The following is a 22,779-nucleotide window of genomic DNA, read 5'->3' on the forward strand; positions in this document are numbered from 1 at the left end:
TCTCTCTCTCTCTCTGCGTCTATGTCTGTCTCTCTCACTATGTCTCTGTGTGTCACTGTCTCTCTCTCTCTCTCTCTCTCTCTCTGTGTCACTGTCTCTCTCTCTCTCTGCGCCTATGTCTGTCTCTCTCACTATGTCTCTGTGTCACTGTCTCTCTCTCTTTCACTCTCTCTGTGTCACTGTCTGTCTCTCACTGTATGTCTGTCTCTCTTTTTCACTATCTCTGTGCCTCTCTCTCTGTCTTTCTCTCTCTCTCTCTCTCTCTCTCTCTCTCTCTCTCTCTCTCTCTGTATTACTGTATCAGTCTGTCCCTCTCTCTTACTCTCTTTCTCTCTCTCTCTCTCTCTCTCTCTCTCTCTCTCTTTCTCTCTCTTACACTCTGTCTCTCTGACACTGTTTGTCTGTCTGTCTGTCGCTATCTCTCTCTCTCTCTCTCTCTCTCTCTCTCTCTCTCTCTCTTTCTCTCTCTTACACTCTGTCTCTCTGTCATTGTTTGTCTGTCTGTCTGTCTGTCGCTATCTCTTTCTCTCTCTCTCTCTCTCTCTCTCTCTCTCTCTCTCTTTCTCTCTCTTACACTCTGTCTCTCTGTCACTGTTTGTCTGTCTGTCTGTCGCTATCTCTCTCTCTCTCTCTCTCTCTCTCTCTCTCTCTCTCTCTTACACTCTGTCTCTCTGTCACTGTTTGTCTGTCTGTCTGTCTGTCGCTATCTCTTTCTCTCTCTCTCTCTCTCTCTCTCTCTCACAAAATGACTATCCTGACGTGATAGGATTAACAGTAACAGCTGTGATGCTTACGGCAGATTCACACAGCATAGGAGATCTCTATTAAAGTTACAGGATCCAGAGCGCCTGCTTGCTGTCACTGTGCCTTATATATAGAGGTATATATATAGGTGTTCATATATAGTCTCCACCTCTGGTGTGATGAAATGTATACAGGCCTGTCACAATCTGTCGAACCTGCAGTGAGAGTGCAGGAGTCTGCTTTATTTAGGACACAAACCAGGAATCATATCCAAAGTCTGTATCAGGGGTCAAACACACAGGCAATCATAGTAAAAACATAGTCATAACACGAGTGAGATTAAAACTGTGGAAATATTTAGACTCCAGGGAAAAAAAGCTTGGACTTGGTATTAAAAAAGCAAATAGATCTTGTCTTTATTATCAGATTGACTTCTCATTTTATTATTGCTGCCATTATGTCAGAATGTTGGTGTTTGGGCAGTGGTAGCTCCAGTGGTTAATGGTCTGGGTTTTTGATTGGTAGATCAGGGTTCAGGCCCCAGCACTGCCAAGCTGCCACTGTTGAGCCCATGCCAAGGTCCCCATCATGGCTGACCCTGTGCTCTGACCCCAACCCTCCAAGGATGGGACATGTAAAGAAAGAATTTCACCATGCAGTAATGTACACTGACCAGGCATAACATTATAACCACCTGCCTAATATTGTTTTGGTCCCACCTTTTGCTGATCCGTCATGCACTGTGTTTTCTGACAGCTTTCTATCAGAACCAGCATTAACTTCTTCAGAAATTTGAGCAACAGTAGCTCGTCTGTTGGATCGGATCACACGGGCCAGCCTTCGCTCCCCACGTGCATCAATGAGCCTTGGCCGCCCATGACCCTGTCGCCAGTTCACCACTGTTCCTTCCTTGGACCACTTTTGATAGATACTGACCACTGCAGACCGGGAACACCTCCACAAGAGCTGCAGTTTTGGAGATGCTCTGATCCAGTCGTCTAGCCATCACAATCTGTCCATTTTTCCTGCTTCTAACACATCAACTTTGAGGACAAAATGTTCACTTGCTGCCTAATATATCCCACCCACTAACAGGAGCCATGATGAGGAGATCATCAGTCTTATTCACTTCACCTCTCACTGCTCAGAATGTTATGCCTGGTCAGTGTATATGCGACAAATAAAAGCCACTTAATCAGAAAGCTGAAGATATCACTTGAAGGCCATTCCAGCAACCTTTTAGCAACAAGAGTGTGTCTCTGGTAAATGAAGCTGGAGTGAGTCGGGTTAAAGGAGTGAGGGTAAAAAGAGAAAAAATATAGAAAACACGTCAAGGGAGGTTTGGTTCACGTGTCATTTGTTACTTTAGAAAGAAGTCCAGTGTGTCAAGAATTTTATTTTTTTAGTTTAAAGGTAGAACAAAATGCCATCTGTATCTGTTTAATTTCTGGTTAATAATGGATTGGATAATCGAAGTGGGCGTGGCCAAACCTGCTAGTATGATGTTCTGTGAGTGTGATGCTGTAACTCCTCAGGGCCTCCCAGAAGCGTCAGTTTAACCTGAGACAAAAAGCACACCACAAAACACACCATTTTACAAAATACTAGCATTTTTACCACAACGAAGCTTCCTGGGTCCACATCGGCTTCAATTTTTGCTTTTAAAAAAAGCATAAAGAGTGCAGTAAAGGATCCCTGTGCTAAACGGATAGTAATGCAAGCTGAGTGCTAATGGCTTAACACCAGTGTTGTAATGTATTAATTAACCGCCATTCAGTAACTAGGCTCTTTATGATGGTGTAATTATGTCTCTAAATAACGTTCATTATTTCTAAAGCACCAAGATTTCATGTGCTGTGAACAATGTTCCTGTTATTGTACATAATCTGTTCCAGGCTATTTTTATAAGACACCGGCGCACACGGCTGCGCTAATAAACCGGGCTAATAAGATCCGCGGGGCTGTACAGGGCTCGCTCCTCGAGAGCGATAATTCAGTCCGGAGAAGTCCTTCAGAAATCCTTCCGACCAGTCTAATTCGATGATTCTGTCCGTTATCCTCGTCCCAGGAGTAGCGATACGAGTCCGGCGATATTCCACAGTGAGGTCAAGTCATCTGAAATCGGTTGCGTTTGCAGATTCAGAACAGGAGCATTAGCAGAGGAGCTGAGAGCTGTCTCCATCAAAGGGTGATTAATGATCTCTCAGTGTTCACTCACACACCACTTGCCGCTGGAAAGGTTGACCTTTTTTATTTTAAGAGTCCTGTCCATCTCTCTGTCTCTCTCTCTCTCTCTCTCTCTTATGCTGTCCCTATATCTCTCTCCTCTCTCTATATCTCTGTCTGTCTTTCTATGTCTCTATTTCTCTCTATGTCTCTCTCTGTGTCTGTCTCTTGGTCTATCTGCCTGTCTCTCTCTCTCTTTCTTTCTCTCACTCTCTCTTGCTCTCTCTCTCCCGCTCTCTCTTTCTGTCTTTGTCTGTCTCTCTATATCTCCCTTTGTATCGCTCTCTTGGTCTGTCTGTCTCTGTCTCTCTCTCTCTCTGTCTTTCTCTCTCTCTCTTTCTTTCTCTCTCTCTCTCTCTCTCTCTCTCGCTGTATCTCTCTCTCGGTCTGTCTTTTGTCTCTCTCTCTGTCTCTCTCATTTTCCTTTCTCTCTCGCTGTATCTCTCTCTTGGTCTGTCTGTCTCTCTCTCTCATGATCTGTCTCTGTATCTCTCTCTCTCTCTTTCTCTCTCTCTCTCCTGGTCTCTTTCTCTTTTTCTGTCTCTGTATCTCTCTCATTGTCTGTCTGTCTGTCTGTCTGTCTGTATCTCTCTCTCTCTCTCTCTCTCTCTCTCTCTCTATTCAGTTCAATTCAATTCAACAAGCGATATTGCCCTGACTATAAACACGTAGTTTTGTAATATAAAAGCAATATGGCAAAGAGAAGAACAACTCTTATTATTAAACACTCTTCTCTCTCTCTCTCTCTCTCTCTCTCTCTCTCTCTCTCTCTCTCTCTCTCTCTCTCTCTGTCTGTGTGTGTGGTATCTCTCTTTCTGTCTGTGTGTGTGTGTGGTATGTAGAAATTTAAATGATTCATATGTTTTTTGTGAGCGGTCACGTATAGACGAGACAGGAGTGCCACTTCCATCTGCAGAGAATCTGAATATCTTTTAAAAGCAGTTGGTGGAAGACATTGATGAGCATGCAGGTAATGTAACCTTGCTCTAGTGGACCCATATTTTTCTCAAAGAGGCCCTTTTGCTTCATCTTTAGGCAGTAAATCACTTCCTCTCTCACTGCCGCCGTCTCCAGCGAGCTCCTTTTTGTTACGGCACTCTAAAGAAGCACTTCAGAGCGTGGAGATGTAATTCCCTCGTGCTCTCTGTCAGTCTTTTAGACGCTATACTGTAGATTCACCGCTGGAACGAGATACAGTTATTCAATATAGGTGGGAACGTGGCAGTCACAAGGTCCAGTGCTCCTGATTCCCTCTGCCCTCGTTCCAGCGAGATGGGATTCTGTCGTCATGCCAAGCTAGATTTTCTCTCCTGTAACGTCGACCGGATCTTTATTGATTTTTATCAGACCGCGTTACGTCTAATTCACACAGACAAGCAATCGTCCCGTCGGGTCGAAGCGAATTTCCAGTCGGAGTTGGAAAACCAGCCCTGAACAATGTGTAGCAAGGATGCGGAATGATTAAATGAGGAATAACGAGGTATGAAAATGTGTTATTGGCGTCATCCATGACACGGATTCAGAGGAGCACCGTGCGCCAACGATTTAAAAACAAACAAACTTGAAATTCTGTATGATTGGCCAATCAAAAGGCCGAAAAGCCTTCCCTCAGATGAAACCCCCGAGTGTCTGGAATCCTGCTCAGATCGGATCGTCTAAAAAAATTAAAGCTGATTTGTTTGCAGAACACGACATTCCCCAAAGACGTTAAACACAAACTTCTAGGATCCCAAGTGGCACGACACAAAAGATACGACCAGAGAGATAAGATAACTTTATTGTACAATGAGATTTAGTGTGACGTTTAATCATAACACTCATGAAAGGAATTTAAATGAAAGTTTAAAAAATGAAAGAATTACGAATAAAATAACAAAGAGCACACTGTGAAATTATATAAGTATAGCCTCGATTGTTGAAAATAAATGATATTGAAATGTAGATAGATAGATAGATAGATAGATAGATAGATAGATAGATAGATAGATAGATAGATAGATAGATAGATAGATAGACATGCAAGCAGATAGCCGGACAGACAGACAGACAGATAGATAGATAGATAGATAGATAGATAGATAGATAGATAGATAGATAGATAGATAGATAGATAGATAGATAGATAGATAGATAGATAGATAGATAGATAGACATGCAAGCAGATAGACGGACGGACAGACAGACAGACAGATAGATAGATAGATAGATAGATAGATAGATAGATAGATAGATAGATAGATAGATAGATAGATAGCACATTGAAATATATATATATATAAATTGTAAATTGTGTACAAAATTGTTCGTGTGGAAGAGGGCAGATTGTGATTTCCTTTTGTTTTTCAGATAACGTGTGTGATATAAACACTGCATGTGCCTATATCTAAATTGCATATTTACCACCATCCATCTTGCTATTTTGCTATTCTGCTCATGTGATGCACTAAAACGCTTAATTCAAATGCCTTCATTGGTTCCACATGATCGAACTGAGTAACATTAACAATCCATTTTCATTCATCCAACATGACTTTAGCGTGTGTCTTCAAAGCCCTGAATAAATCAAACCCTGAGCTGTGAATCAAACCCACAACCCTGGTGTTTAGTAACAGACACATTACCAATGTGCTATTTTATGATACATGTGTTAATAACACTGTAGTTATAATGTATTTCCCATCAGCACCAACATCCTTGTGAGATTCACAACTGGTTTACATTAATATTTTACACCAATCGTCTGGAGTTCTGTGTGATAGAAAAATATCGGCACAAGTCGTGTACAAGACAGTGGTGAGACCGGCCATGCTGTATGGTTCAGAGGCAGTGTCACTGAGGAAGAGACAGGAGTCAGAGCTGGAGGTAGCAGAGCTGAAGATGTTGAGGTTCTCTTTTGGAGTGACACGGTTGGACAGGATTAGGAACGAGTACATCAGAGGGACAGCTCATGTTGGATGTCTGGGGGACGAAGTTAGGGAGGACAGATTAAGATGGTTTGGACATGTCCAGAGGAGGGAGAGTGCGTATATTGGTAGGAGAATGTTGGACATGGAGCTGCCAGGAAGGAGGCAAAGAGGAAGGCCAAAGAGGAGGTATATGGATGGAATAAATGAGGATATGAAGCTAGTAGGTGCAAGTGTTGTGGATGCAGAAGATAGGGATAGGTGGAGAGAGATGATTCGCTGTGGCCACCCCTGAAGGGAAAAGCCAAAAGAAGAAGAAAAAGAAGATCACGCGTACTCTACATCAATCATTCTTGATTGATAGTAAATTAAGTTTAAGTAAAAAAATCACACTTTGTTGAACAATGTAATAAAAGAATATATAGCTTTAATATCATACACCTGACTGACTCCATATTTCTTTATTTCAGTGTAGGGGAGTGTTAGCTAGTAAGTGGGAATTTACCAGATTCACCAAAATTGACCATATCGAGGAGTACAAAACAGCTAACATAAGCAACACTGATTGTATCCACTTGCTATAAACTTGCTCTGCTAAACTTTACTCATGTTTAACTAATTCCATGGTCTTGATATTCCGCTCATAAGCAGACAAAATTCAATAAAAAGATTAATAATCCAAAAAAAAAAAAAGCTTTATATTGAACCGAATCTTTCCTCGAGTTATGGGCACTCCCACCATTTACACACTCACTCAGGACAGTTATAAAAGTGACTGATGCTCCTCGGGAAGGAGGCGGATTGATTTTGTAATGCTGGTGTATTTTAGGCAGGATTGGAAAGGCATTCTACCGTGAGGGAAAGACCTGTCTGTAAAATCCCATCACTGATCGTCAGATTGCTAAACATCCCTCATTCCTAGGCAGCGAGATGCGCCATCAAAGGCAATTTGTGTGGATGTGATTATCTGAAGGCGCGGGGCGCATGTACGGCTCTTTCATATAACACGTATTTAAGACACCCGAGGGTCGACAGAGATGTAATCCGACGCCAGAGCGATGTCGACATTGCGAGCGAATGCAGCCGAGGTACTAAAAGAGCCGAAAAACTATTTTCTAGCCCTTTAAGCCGCTTAAACAACATCGAATTACTACCACCTACCCTATAGCTTACACACACACACAATGTTTGTACCTCTTTTGCACCATGTCTTCACCCTAATACCGTGTCTTGTATCTCGTTTCAGTGGGAAAAGACCAATATTGTTTTCCAAAACTTCTCATACTGGAGCTAAGCATCTAGTCTGAGCTCAATATATCACCATCAGCTGGTGCAGCACAGCAAGTGACAAATCGGTGCTGCTTCTCATTTGCATGCCCAATCGCCCTTGAATCTTTTTGTACCCCCCCTCCCCTTTTTAATTCCTCCTTATCACAAAATCCAGAGCAGTTTTTTTTTCATCTAGTGTAAGATGCTGAATAAAGAGATTCACTAGTTTTCTTTTGTTCGCTACAAGTACATTAAAATATCTTATCTAGCTAGATACTTGGTTTAAATATCTAGGCTAGCATATAAGGGATAAGCTCAACCTGTCTTGCCATGGTTGCCAGGTTTGGGGGGGACTTTGCATTTTCAGAAATAATCTTCAGCTGAATAGAATTTTATGGGCAATAATCATAATTAAATTGAATCTGTATATAACATAAATATTTTCTTTGGCAAGTAAAGGAAACCTTAAGTGCAGAGCATGTAGCTGTGATTTACAGAACCATTTCTGTTGTAAGATCTGTTGAAAAACAAAAGAAAAATGGTTGTCACTTTCTTGAGATTCTGGGTAATTTTCATGTCTTTCTCAGAATTGATTTTTTTAAATGCAAGGTGGGGAGGTGCACCGTGACCACCTCCAAGCATTGGAGGTTTGATTCCTGTCTCTGCTCTGTGTGTGGAGTTGATGCCTCAGGGATTTCCTCTGGGTTCTCCAGTCTCCTTCCCCCAGTCCGAAGACGTGCTGTAGGCTGAGTGGCATCTCTAAATTGTCTGTAGTGTGTGTGTCTTGTCCCCTGTGTCCGTTGGGATAGACTCCAGGTTCTCTGTGACCCTGTGTAGGATAAACACTACAGAAAATGGATGGATGGCTGAATGTATGTGTTGTGACCATGTCACGTGACGCGCCTTGGCCCAAATCTACAGAAAAGCTACTTTGATTTAAAAAAAATCTCGATCTCTAGACGTTTCCTTGATTTTCCATTCAATTCTGAAATCCTAGAGAGACTGATAATCGATATTATCGATTATGAGTATGATATTACATCATACTAATCACATCATACTGAAGACCTTGTGATATTATACGTTGCTCTCGTTCACTAATAGTTTATCGACGAACTGTTGATAGATATTAGATTTTCACTCACAGCGATCCAGATATCAAGCCATCTTTTCACATCCGGAAGTGAAAAGTATCCCTGATGACTTCTCGCTGGTTTAAAACACCGCGATAGGATGAGCTCCGAGCTTCTCTCATTCTTTTCCTGAATGATCACCTCTTTTCAGGGGGTAGATCTTTCACTACGTGCCTTTGTCTCATGACAAAAGAGCCGAGAGATACGGTACGAGAATAAGGAGCAGCATTTGAAGAGGGTCGCTGAAGAGTACAAGTGATGTATAAGTGCTGACGGTGACCCCGCTGACTCTTATTCATTCAGCTAGTTCCTCCTATTCTTCTCATGCTTCAGCAGGGATTGAGGTCAGAAATAAAGGTGAGTAGCGGGGAGAAAAAAAAAAAAAACCTTTATCAAATGCATTTTTTATGCGATGAAGTCACAATTTCGCATTTTCATTTATGGCGTCTGGCAGCCGCCCTTATCCAGAATAATGATTAATAAATACATCCTCGTACTTGTTCTCTACGGCAAGGACTAAGAGTACCATTGGGGTAAAAACCCTGTCTGACAGGTTCATATAGTATGAAAAATGCAAGGAAGGTCTTCAGTCGTCATTTGAAGACAGACTATGACTCAGCTTTTTGGACGTCTAGGGGGATGAACGCTGGTCTGATTTTCTCTTACCAGTCCCAGGACAAAACCCCAAAACATGTGGAGAACATGCACATGGTGGAGGCAGGAAACAAAAAGGAAACAGGAAAAAGGAACAACCCACATAGCCAACACAGGACCACCACCTGAGCAGATATTATTGAAGTGGAGCTTCATTCTTGGTGCAACAGAAAAACCCACATGGTACTGGTGGGGGTTGTGGTGGGGGAGGTGTAGAGTGTGGACTTGGCGTAGTGCTGTTGTTGGGGTTTTAAACAATATTTCACCACCAAAAATATCCTACTATTATTTCAAGTGGTGCTTCATTCTTGGCACAACAGTGAGACCCACATGGTACCGCATTGTGGTGGTGGTGGTAACTGTGAGGGTGGTGAGTAAGTGTGTGCTTGGCATAGTGCTTTTGTTAAGCAAAAAGTTTTATGCAAACTGTAGACTATCTTACGACTCTTTTCTACCCTGTCCATTAATGGAAATAAGTACAAATTTACGTAGCCAACATTGGACCACCAGTGAGCAGATATTATTTAAGAGGTGCTTTGTTCTTGGAACAATAGTGAGATTGACATGTGGATGGTGGTTGTGATGATGGTTGTTGGGATGATGGTGGTAATGATAGTGGTGGATGGGATGATTGTTGTTGTGATGATTGTGGCGGAGGTGGTGATGGTGGTGGTTGTGATGATTGTTGATGTGGGGATTGTGGTGACGATGGTGGTGGTGATTGTTGTTGTAGTGATTATGGTGGTGATGGTGGTGGTGGTGGTGGTGATTGTTATTACAGTGATTCTGGTGGTGGTGGTGGTGGTGATGATGGTGGTTGGGATTGTGGTGGATGTGATGATTGTTGTTGTGGTGATTATGGTGGTGGTGATGGTGGTGGTTGTGGGGGTGTGTTATGGTTTTGGTTGTGATTGTTGTTGTGGTGATTCTGGTGGTGGTGGTGATGGTGGTGGTTGGGATGGTTGTTGTTGCAGTGATTCTGGTGGCGGTGGTGGTGGTGGACGTGCTGGTGATGATGGTGGTTGGGATTTTGGTGGATGTGATAATTGTTACTGAGAACAGCTAGAGCATGAATCCAGCACAACTGTATCTTCAAACTATTCATATCAGCACCACAAACATGCCTTCAAACCTCTTCCAATAAAACGGCTGGTTTGTGGTGGCCAGTTTTCATCAACCTCTACATTTCCTTATTTCACTCTAAGTCCTCGTAGAACAAAGACCAATATTTGAGTTTGGGATGTAAAACAGTTGTGAAATAATGAAAATGATGAAATGAATGAGATAAAAAAAGCGGAGATTAAGTAAGAGATGACCCAAAAGGATATGTCTGAATCTACCAAGAGCTAATTTAGATATATTTCATGTTCTCTGGGCTAATATAACTAGTCTGATTAAAATGAGATTGAAATTTCTTTCACTCGGAGAGAATCCGAGAACATTATAAACCTTAAGATTACTGTGCCTTATGACTCTGAATCTAACAGAAGAATGGATAGAAGAATGTCTGTTATTGTTCAGCTTGTCGCAGTGTTATATCAATGTCATTGAAGTGAAATCTGTGTGGCTGGAGAATTTTCAGGGACACCTCAGGAGAAATAAAGTGATACGGAGCGATAGCGCCATTGTGGTGTTTTATATCGACTGTTAAGGATGTCCAAAAATTGTATAAAGGCACAGATATGGGCGAGTTTTCTCTGGTGACCTCAGGTGGATCAAATTTATGTTAAAACTCGACTAAGGAATGCGATGACGTCTTAAAGAACCATTGATAGCATACAACACGCACTCCAACTGATTTTTGTGTGTTTTTGTGCAGTTCACCTGGAGGGTTGTGGAATTTTTAGACAATCCCTAGTCTATTTTTAGGATTCTTCTACACTTTGTCGCTTCATGTTCATAGTTACATCACAGAAATGTTTATCTGAATTGAAGACCATAACACGAGTGCAACCTTATTTAACAAACTTTTCTATAACATGTATTACGGCATGTGACATAATGTTTCCAGGACTTCTTTATTTCTCCATCACCAACTGTGGAAGCAAAGTGCTTCTGAAGCTGTAGGAGGTAAAACCTACACAAAACCTCCAGCTCCTGTGGCTTCAGAAGCATTTTTTTTTTTTTGCCTCCACAGCGGTGAAGGTGTTTTGTCTGAAACAGGTCTGGTTTGTCTGGAAGTGTGTTTTTCCTTTCAGCTTTATATGTTTAACAGGTTTTTAAGCTTCGAGTTGCTCATCATTATTAATACACGTACATGGCTGCTGGTGTGATGGGTCATGCTACACAATTTTTGTGTGAATTGTTTTATTTAATAATCAGTTGAAGAGGGAACACGGGTTCAGAGGCAGGCAGAGAGGACACATGTGCAGTCGGGCTTTTTATTTATTAACTCCAACAAAAGTGAATCCAGCAGGCAAAGATGGGCTTATAAAAGAGACTGTGGTCAAAAAGGTGAAGTTAGACACAAAGTTAAAAAACTTGGTAAAGTCCGGTGCTAAAACTCGGAACGTGACAAAACACATGCGTGGGTTTAAACAGATACCCAGATCAAGAACGAAACTGAAAACAGTGCTGTTCTATTAATCCAAAGGAATGGAAATCGACTTATGGGACATTTTCAATTAGTGTAAACAAATGAATGAATTTATCACCGCGAGTCTGATATAAAAATGAATCAGGACTCTGTTGCTTTCAGTCTGCTATAGACGTGCGTTTTCCCCTCTGTTGGATAACATTACACAGAATTTTACCACCTTCAGATTTTAGATGGTTATGAAGAAGCACTCGGAGCATCTCAGAGAGGAGAAATGGGTTTGATCAACATTTACTTTGAAGATAAAAATGTGTGGGGAAAAATGAATCTTTTTTGTGTGTTTTTTTAAGGAACTTTTCTATGAATATATTGCCCATAGTAGGCTAGGAAAAAAAACAGAAATACAGTACTTCAGAACACCAAAAACTACTAATTCAAAGTGATTTATTATTTCTAACTAATTTATTTGTTTGTGTGAATTTATTTATTTATTTATTTATTTATTTATTTACTTACTAATTCTCAAAGCTCTGAGTGTCTACTTTCATATGAGCTTCATATTAACCTACACTGAGACATGATAAAGACATTCAATACTGAACATTGACACAACCAAACAGGAGCAAACTCCATTTTTTGGCACCTGGTGAAAATGAGTTGAAGTGATCTTAAAACAAAAATTGAAAAAAAAAAAAAAAAATTGAAAAAAAAACACAAATAAGTAAATAAATATATAAATAGAATGTTGTTTTAAGTTTTTTTTAATTAATTGTTTATAAATTAATACATGTATTTATTTAATTTTGTATATTTATTTATTTATTTATGTATTTACTAATTCTTGGTAAAAATAAGTTGAAGTGATCTTAAAAAAAGGGGAAAAAATGTAAAAAATAAATAAATAAATATAATGTCGTTTTAACTCATTTAATTAATTGTTCATAATTTTGTGTATTTATTTATTTATTTATTTATTTATTTATTTATTTATTTACTAATTCTTAAATCCCTGAGTGTCTACTTTCATCTGAGCTTCATATTAACCCCTGCTGTGGAGCGAGACATGACAAAGACACTCAAGACACTCAACCAAACAGGAGTAAACTCCATTTTTTGGCTCCTGGTGAAAATGAGTTGATCTTATTCCATGACCCTGAAATTATTCACATGAATAATTGTTAAATGAAAAGGTCTCACATGAGCTTTTATCATTCCAAATCCCCCCTGTATTATTTCTGTAAAAGGATAGGTCACTTCAACTGTAAATGCTTGCCATTACTCAGTGGAACAGTATCCTGTGACGGGATTCGCTTTCCCCCTCGGTGCCGTTATTCGAGCGCTCTGTATGTCTACTTTTACATCATTAATTATATCTTTCCACCGAAATTTAAATGAGCGTGCTTTGCTCCAAAAGATATCAGATGAAATAGCTGACTTTCTTACTTTTTTTGGGTAAGCTTTCTAGCGCATTTGCCTCAGGTTTCACAGGTTACCACCCACACAGCAAGTCACATCAAAGCTCAGTGGGCGGTATTTCAAGATCTGCCAATTGTTGCCTGCGACTCGGATGCTATACAGAGGCGGATCTTTAAAAACAGTTCTCAAAGAAAAAGGAAAGAAAAATCAAAACCTTCATAACTCACTGGAACAGCTTTATGGTGTAAACTACATCAGCAGCTAGAACTGACCACAAACTTCACCTTAAGTCTGTTATGACCACAATCAGTCGTAAACTACAGTCGGATTAGGACTCTTCAGCTGTTGCACTAAAAACCACTGCTACTGATGATATTTTTGTTTTATTCTCTTGCAGTTGTCCCAAAAGTACACTATATTGCCAAATGTTTTGGGACACCCCTCTAAATCATTGAATTATTGGTGTTGTTTTTCAGGGGTTGGACTCGGCCCCTTAGTTCCATTGAAAGGAACTCTTAATGCTTCAGCTTTATACCAAGACATTTTGGACAGTTTCATGCTCTCAACTTTGTGGCAATAGTTTATGTCTTTATGGACCTTGCTTTGTACACTCGTGTGTAGTCATGTTGGAACAGGAAGGGGTCATCCCCAAACTGTTCCAATAAATTTGGGAGCATGAAATTGTCCAAAATGTCTTGGTATGAAGCTGAAGCATTAAGAGTTCCTTTCACTAGAACTAAGGGGCCAAGTCCAAGCCCTGAAAAACAACACCTGAATTCAACGATTTGGAGGGGTGTCCCAATACTTTTGGCAATATAGTGTATATGTACTTTAATTCAGTTCTAAATCTTATACACAGAGGTGAAGGCACAAAGATAAACCAATAATAATAAATGTTGCAAAGAGAGAAATATCAAAGAAGGAAAAACAACACAAAAAATATATAAGACTTGGGAAAAAAAAAACTAATCGCATGATTCAATGTCTCCAAGGTATAAGTAAAAAATGAAATAAAATAAATAAATGAGTTAACACAGAACAGAACAGAGGGTAGGAAATCGAATACTTAATTAATATGAATTAATATTAATATTATTAATAATATTAAATTGATATTGATTAACAAGACAGTTTTATTAACCAGCACTTTGTCCTTTGGGGAATGTTTTTTTATGTTTGCCCAGAACTTTGATCGGACAATTATTATTGGACATGAGGTTAAAAAAAAAAAGAAAAGAAAAGAAAGAAAGAAAGAAAGAAAGAAAGAAAGAAAGAAAGAAAGAAAGAAAGAAAGAAAGAAAGAAAGAAAGAAAGAAATGATGTTATATTTCGTGTAAGTTTGGGATTTGGAACTGAACAAAAGAAATAACAAACAAACAAACAAACAAACAAATAAATAAATAAATAAATAAATAAATAAATGGTATTACTTTTTGCTGTTATGCGAAGTATAGAAAAAAAGGTAAATTAAATTTTAAATATTTAAATAAATAAATAAATAAATAAATAAATAAATAAATAAATGTTGTTTTGGGTTATTTATTTATTTGTTAATTAATATTAATATTTATTTATTTTATTTTTTTATTTAATTGTGTGTATTTATTTATTTATTTATTTTATATATACATGAATGTATGTATATATTACATTCCATAGCATTGTAGGATTTATAGTTAATGTAAAATGTGTGCTGGATGCATGTGAGATTTGTTTGTTGTTGTTGTTGTTTTTCTGTTTTGTCTGGCTCCTACATTACAGACACAATACACCCCGGTTTATTTATGTTTTTTTAGTTTTTCTTCTTTAAGATACAGACAAAATATTCCGACTCGTTTATCTCTTTTGTCACAGCTGCATTCCAAAACCGCGTGAACACCGTGTGGATAAACATCGTCACTCTGTCGTTCCCGATCATCGCTGCTCCAGACGGCTTTAAGTGTCATTGTCTAGTCCATTCAAAGCAGACTAATTATTTCACAGATGTCACCCTGAAGAACAGAGAAGTCAATTAATCAATTATCAAGTCAAAAGGACGGTGTCCGTATCTCTTTTTCTAACGCTCTCTCATTACCCAAGGTTAATGTGTGCTTAATAATTATACAATAATTAGTTTCGCCCCGTCCGTAATTGTATTTTATTTTCCCTTGATGTGCTATCGACGCCACGTCCACCACGCTGTAGCTCATCTTTTGACCGATTCGCTTCTGGTAAACTGGTCTTCAGAGACACTTACACTCTCTAAGAGGAAAGAAGAATCATAGCTTTGAGAAAAAAAAAGATCCCGCCCTTGGCCTGGGCCTGGCAAACACAAATCTATAGTGAAATAATAGACGCTGTGAGAGTATTGAGCGATTGTGTTGACACAGTGTTCGGAGGCAGAATTGCCCATTCAGTCTCATTGGTACCCAGAGGGGTTGAAACACCAGTTCAAATAGATGGCTGGTCTATTCACAGGGTTGTAAAGTGTGAGCGGAAATCGGTGACGAGATGGTTTTGATAAACGGTCATTTATATTTTATGTTCACGCAGGCTTTCATCCATATTAAACCTCTATACATACGGGAGGTGTTCCGAGTACGAGGGTGCGATCAAACTTTTATGATTTCGCAGCCGCATGCGTCGTGCTGAGATCTACGTTATTATCTCTCTCGCCGTACAAAGAAATATTCTGACGTTTTTGGTAATAAAGCTGAAAAATAAAAAAAAGAGTACTCATAACTCGATTAGAATAATAAGGTACAAAGCTTAAATCGACTTATGGGACATTTTTAATCAGTGTAAACAAATTAATGATTTCAGTCTGATATAAAAATGAATCATGACTCTGTTGGCTTTCAGTCTGAGACGTGTGTTGTTCACACATCATTTCCTTTGAAGATAGAAACATTTGTGTGGAACAGAAAAAAAACCCCAAACTTTTTGTTTTGCTTGATTTTCTGTTCATTTCTGAGATCACAAAATGCTGAAATCCTGGAGGGACTGAAAACGATAAAAAGCAAAAAAAAAAAAAAAAAAAAAAAAGCAAAAAAAAAAGAAAAGAAAATATTTACATTATATCTTTTTTTTCCTGTCTGGAATTTAATGAGACAAAATAAATAAATAAATTAATAAATAAATAAATAAATAAATAAATAAATAAATAAAGGGGAAAAAAAAGTCAACAATTTATTCTGAAGTCTTTCCTGTGGTGGAAAATAAAAGTTAAAAATAAATAAATAAGTAAGTGAATAAATAAATAAATAAATAAGTAAGTGAATAAATAAATAAATAAATAAATAAATAAATAAACTTTTTTCTATTGGAAAGCTTAAATTATTTTTTTCTTTGTTAATTATTGCTATTATTGATAATTTGTTAATTATCTCCCACTGTTAAACCGAGCCAATAAAAATGTTCAGTAAACTTCATCATTGTCATCTAACAGGTTTACACCATGTGTCCATCCTACTGAACTGAAAATCTGGGTCTTTCTACACACGTAGTAGCGGCTCCTCGACCCGAAACGTGACAGACGTTCGTACGCGTACGAAGTATAAATAACGCGTGTCATCCTCTCAGCGAAATCTGTACTGAAAAGTCCTGAAAGCGATCACGTCCTGAGTGCCAGCGTGGGCTGCACGGCATATCCTCACGCCTCTTTTACGGAACATCTCGGCCGCATCCGTATCCCAATCTCTGAACTCCAGCCAGCATAATGTGATGTGTAGCAAGTGATTTGGGGTTCATCCATCACAGCCGTTTTTATCAGTGGGTGTCCTGTCTTAAGCTGTTCTCTGATATCTTATCCCTGCCGCAAAGCCCGGTGATACATCCTGCAGCCCTCCAGGATGAGATTTAGAGTGCGCCGTGCGCTACACGCTCTCTCTCTGTGCTCTCTGTTCTTCTTGAATAATGTCAGGACAGATTGCATCGGGCTTGTTTCTTTTGAAAGAGGATCAGACATAGATGTAAATAAGCTTAGAATAAAGCCCTGTTCGGACGGGATTAGTTTTACACAGGGTGATTTAATTATTACTGCTGAATCTCTGGGATTTTAGATGCATGTTTCCTTGTCCGTAAAGATTAAGCTGACTTTTTTTTACTAGTATAAAAGGAGCGGTGGAAATACCTCCAGATAATTTATATTTATATATATATATTTCCTGTCTGAACTGACATGTTGGCAAAGATTCCATTATATCTTGTGCTGAAAGACGTTTTACGACATTTTATTCGATATCCAGACCCCTCCAGGAAGCTAAACTGCGATTTAAACCACAGAACAATAAAATATTTTAGACAGGATTTTAGATTTTAGCTTAAATAGAGTTTGGTTTGGTTGTGTTCATGTTCAGTATTTGTCATGTCTCACTCCACAGTGGAGGTTAATATGAAAGTAGACTTTAAGAATTTGTAGTGTTTTATGAGTATTTATGTTTTTATCAAGCGTACTAGGGAAAATATATTTATAGAAAAGATCCAAAAAAATCTTTATCTTTAAAGTAAATGTTAATATCCAACAGAGGTGGACAAAGTACACAACTTCCTACTTGTCAAACATTACTCCATTACAAGTAAAAGTGGTAAAGACAGATTTTTACTTAAGTTAAAGTACAGAAGTACTTGGTTTTAAAAGTACTTAAGTATCAAAAGTAAAAAGTAAATGTAGCTACACACACACATCATAAACAAAGCATTTTATATTTTATTCATTTTTAATTATTCAATATAATTTACTATTCGCATTTTATATGTTATATATATTTCCACATTTCATTTACACCGTTTTAATATGCATTTTCACCGTTCTCAAGGCTCCTCCCTCCTGCGTGCAATGCGTTGTGGGCAATCTTACCTGTTAGACTGTGCGTCGTTCTGCACTTCGAATTTCTACCGGAAGTAGTAGACCATCTGGGAATTTTTGGAATACTCTTTTCAGCATACTACGATTTGGGGCATACAAATTCTATTTTCGAATACTTTTTAGGACAGAGTATGAGAATTTGGACGCAGCATACGTTTTTGCGTGTTGACTAACATCATTACCAGTGCGTTGGTGGTGTATATGCAAAGCTATGGCAACTAGGCAAACAAATACATTAAAAAAAACATTTGCCTTACCATACACACTTCATGGCACAGGCAATATCCACTACCAAAAATTAAAAGTATACATACCTCAATATGCTTCTGTAGGTTGGATGGAGAGTTTTTGTAGGCTGCGATGTGGTTTGTTTTTGGTAAACAAAGCAAACATTTAAAACGAAAAGAATCTTTACTCTTTTCTAAAAACTGGAACATACTGTCTAAGTAAGGCCATGGATGCACTGATGATCTGTCTTCGTCCATTTTTGCCACCATTTGATCAGAGTTCAAAAAATGATGGAAAACCACTGCTTCACGACACGTGACGCTACAAGAGTGAAAAAAAAATCATCCTCTGATTAATGTAAATACTTTATACTCAATGCCCTTGACAGAAATGTAGTGGAGTAAAAAGTACAATATTTGTCTTTCTGTAGTGAAGTTAAAGTAACAAGTTTCCAGAAAAAATAATACTCAAGTAAAGTACAGATACTCAAAAAGTGTACTTAAGTACAGTACTTAAGTAAATGTACTTCGTTACTGTCCACCTCTGATATCCAACCCATTTCTGGTCTCTGAGATGCTCCGAGTGCTCGTTCATCTAAAAAACAGCTCATCTTCAACCAGCAAAATTCTGTGTAAGGTTCTCCAACAGAGGGAAAAACACTTGTTTAAAACACACTGAAAGCCAACAGACTCGTTTTATTTCAGACTTGTGGACTCAAAATAATAAAATCTGAACAGGAATTAAAAAGAAAAATAAAGTACTAGTCACATTGGGTTAGTTTATGAGGTAATTATTTGTAATAGTATGTACTGTACTGATACCATGTACCATATACACTGTATTGCATTGTAGGTTTAGGACACTCCTCCAAATCATTGAATTCAGGTGTTGTTTTTCAGGGGTTGGGCTCGGCCCCTTAGTGAAAGGAACTCTTAATGCTTCAGCTTCATACTGTACCAAGACATTTTGGACAATTTCATGCTTTGTGTGAACAGTTTAGGGATGACCCCTTCCTGTTCCAACATGACTGCACACCAGTGACCAAAGCAACGTCCATAAAGACATGGATGAGTGAGTTTGGTGTGGAGGAACATCACAGACTCCTGACCTCAACCTGATAGAACACCTTTGGGATGAATTAGAGCAGAGACTGTGGGCCAGCCCTTCTCGTCCAACATCAGTGCCTGACCACACAAATGTGTTTCTAGAGAAATGGTCGACCTTTCCCATAAACACACTCCTAAACCTTGTGGAAAGCCTTCCCAGAAGAGTTGAAGCTGTTATAGCTGCAAAGGGCGGAACAACTCCATATTACCTTTATGTGCATGTAAAGGCAGACGTTCCAAAACGTAAAGGCAGCAACACAAAATTCACCCGAGTCCATGCACAAATGTCCATAAGTCCAAGTCTAAACAAAATGGGATATTTATTATATACAGTTATTCCGTCTGAATAAACTAAAAGTGTCGCGTTTTTCCATTTCGGGTCAATTGCAGTTCACTGGCTTATCTTTTACATTCATCAGTTTCTACAACCAGAATTTGGTCAAAAAAAAAAAAATCAATCATTTAATGTACATTCATTATTCATCAGCTAAAATTCAGTAATGGTGTTAGCAGGCGTTGGAACACATTAACATATTTACTGACCTGAATTTCCTAACGCATTTACATGAGGTTAAACAAAGTCTTCGTTTTTTAACAGCTGTCGAGGAGCGTGAAGAGTACAGATCTTTTTTTATTTATTTTTTTCTTTTGTTTTGATTGAGTGGCTATTAGCAGACCTTAGCTTATTATCTCAATAATGGAAGCGAATGAGGAGAGGGCCTTGTGCTAATGAAGTGCATCCCTGGTAATTAATTACAAGACGAGAGAGAGAGAGAGAGAGAGAGAGAGAGAGTAGGCTACATAATTGAAATATGGCATGGACTGTGTTTTTAGGTGACTAAATCTCATATTTGCAGCAGCTTGAGAACCAGACGATGGTTTAATTTGTCGAGAGAATTATGTTCGGAATTACGAAGCCGTGCAACAGATAAGGGAAAAGCAGCTTTACGGAAAGGAAGACAAACAGACAGGCTGGAATTTAAAGCCCACTGAGAAAGAGAGAGAGAGATGCAAAAACAAGATGTTTACCATAAAAAATAAAAACGTCAGCTTAAACAAATATGAATTTGTTCTCGCTAAACTTTTTCGCTAGTAAAGCTTGAAGTCGCTGCCGTTGCCATGGTGAGGTTTTTGCCTGAGGACAAGGAGTCTCCGATATCAGTGTAGGTTATATCTTTACTGGAAAGAAATAAGAACAGAGAGCTTTCTCGTTTCTCTGGAACATAACAAGCTGCTCCCCCCCCATTAGCTTTAATAGAGAATTAAAAAAATAAATAAAGAGGCTAATACAAAACTAGTAGCTTCTATAACATTAGCTAGCTTGTTTTCCTAATAAAGTGGCCAGGGAGTGTATAATCAAATTATTTCTAAGCTGTTAAAAAGCTGCAAGATTTTCTTTCCCCTCGTTCTCTTGCCATCCGTTTACAGATTTTTCTTTTAAGGTGTGAAATAAGCCTTCAGTCCAAAAAAAAAGTCAGCGTTTTCCCAGTAGTCCAGATGTGACAGCTGGCTGTTCCTGTTGAAGTGTGCTCCTATTTCCCACTAGATATTGTTCAAAACATCCATAACAGTATTTCAAGCAGGAACAAAGCCGTACTCTGCCTTGTTCTTGTGATATATTCATATTTTTGAGTTTGGGTTTTTTTTTTATTTTTTATTACCTTATCCGACTGCTGACACCCATGCAGATTTTTTTTTTTTTCATATCAACAACAGAATATTTTCACATCAAGGCTATAATGCTGCACACCGCTGTGGAGTGCCTTGTACTGTGCTAAGCTTCTTCATGATGAACTCTTCCGGAAATGGACTTAATGGGACACTTTTTAATCAGTATAATCAAATGATTTGAGTCTGATATAAAAGGAGTCAGGAGTCTGTCGGCTTTCGGTGTGTTTTAGACGTGTGTTTTTCCCTCTGTTGGAGAACCTTATACTGAATTTTTACTGGTTGGAGATGAAATTTGAGCTGCTTTTTTAATGAACAAACACTCGGAGAACATCTCAGAGAACAGGAATGGGTTTGATATCAACATTTACTCTGAAGATACAAACATTTGTGTGGGAAAAATGAACCGTTTCTATGAATATATTGCCTCTAGTAGTCTAGATAAAACAGAAATACTTATAAAACACTACAAAAAGCTCTGAGTGTCTACTTTCATACCAGCTTCATATGAACCTCCACTGTGGAGTGAGACATGATAAAGACATTCAATGCTGAACTTGGACACAACCAAACAGGAGCAAACTCCATTTTGAGGTTAAAGTGAGCCGGTGCAAGAAGTACTCAAGAATCTGTGATGGTGTAATGACCAATCCTTCCAGTCAGTGGCTTGTCTAAAACTATTAATGTTCCCACACTGAGGCTCTTGGGAAACACCTACAGCATGATGCAAGTCCTGTGAGGAGGATAGTAAGCAGCCCTACATGATCTGAGTGTGATATGATGATGATGTTAATAATGGAAGGTGTTTCTGAAGAGCGTGATAAGATGAGGGATGAGTAATGGATAGAGTGTGATGTAGAGTGTGTGTGTATACACTCGTTAATGCTGCAGCTGCAGGAAGGAGCCAAGAACTTGACTCATTTGTTTGCGAGTGATGGATGTTCCTCAGGTGTTCTTGTGCAGAGAATAAATCCATGTGGCTTTACTAATATACGAGCGATTCATTTATTTGGTTGAAGTGCAGTGTTTATCATATCAAGTTCTTTATCAAACTCAACCCCTTTTCTGCCTTCTTCCTGCAGTGGGACGCCATCACAGAGATGGACGAGCAGAACCGACCCATCCACACCTTCCAGGTGTGCCACGTCATGGAGCCGAACCAAAACAACTGGCTGCGCTCGAGCTGGATCGCGCGACAGGAGGCTCAGAGGATCTATGTGGAGCTGCGCTTCACGTTGCGCGACTGCAACAGCATCCCGTGGGTATCAGGTACCTGCAAAGAGACCTTCAACCTGCACTACCTGGAGACGGACGAGCCTCACAGCCACTTCCGTCCCTCTGACTACGCCAAGATAGACACAATCGCGGCCGACGAAAGCTTCACGCAGACGGATGTGGGGGAACGAGTTCTCCGGCTGAACACGGAGGTGCGAGAGCTAGGGCCCGTACGCACCAAAGGCTTCTACCTAGGCTTCCAGGACGTGGGGGCATGCATCGCCCTGCTCTCTGTGCGGGTCTACTACAAGAAGTGTCCGTCCACTCTGAGGAACCTGGCCGCCTTCCCTGACACGGTGCCTCGTGTCCACTCATCTGCTCTGGTGGAGGTGAGGGGAGCCTGTGTGCTGAACGCCGAAGAGCGAGACACGCCACGGCTGTACTGTAGCGCTGACGGGGACTGGCTCGTCCCACTGGGAAGGTGTGTGTGCAGCGTCGGCTATGAAGAGACCGACGGCCTCTGTCTGGGTGAGTCTTTCTCTCTCAATCTCTCTTTCTCTGTTTATTTCTCTTTATTTTTTATTTACTTATCAAAGGTTTGCTAACAAACCCTCCATTTTGGTGATGTTAGGTATGTAAAATTCTTCCTCATTAGATATTACTGCAGGAAAATCAGGAGTGTTATTGGTCAATGTTGTAGAGTCCCTCATCAGTGCTGAGGGTGAAGTTGGTTTGAAGTTTAGTTGCATGACAAAACTGTTAATTCCGGTAAATTCTGCTGAAAAGACCCTGTCCAGAACCAGCTTAGTTTGTTTATCGGCACCATTGATTTTTC

The 22,779-nt window shown here is 39.3% G+C and overlaps 1 protein-coding gene across 1 annotated transcript in view; it reads left to right on the forward strand.

Annotated features, from left to right (window-relative positions):
• epha6 (eph receptor A6) overlaps positions 1-22,779 on the forward strand; it is a 187,743-nt gene that overhangs the window by 22,185 nt on the left and 142,779 nt on the right. The window contains exon 3 of the mRNA XM_058381240.1: positions 21,812-22,472. Within this exon, the coding sequence (XP_058237223.1) occupies positions 21,812-22,472 (661 nt within the window). The remainder of the gene's footprint in view (positions 1-21,811; positions 22,473-22,779) is intronic.

Source organism: Hemibagrus wyckioides, linkage group LG26 (genome assembly GCF_019097595.1).
Source record: "Hemibagrus wyckioides isolate EC202008001 linkage group LG26, SWU_Hwy_1.0, whole genome shotgun sequence".
NCBI classification, from domain to species: domain Eukaryota; kingdom Metazoa; phylum Chordata; class Actinopteri; order Siluriformes; family Bagridae; genus Hemibagrus; species Hemibagrus wyckioides.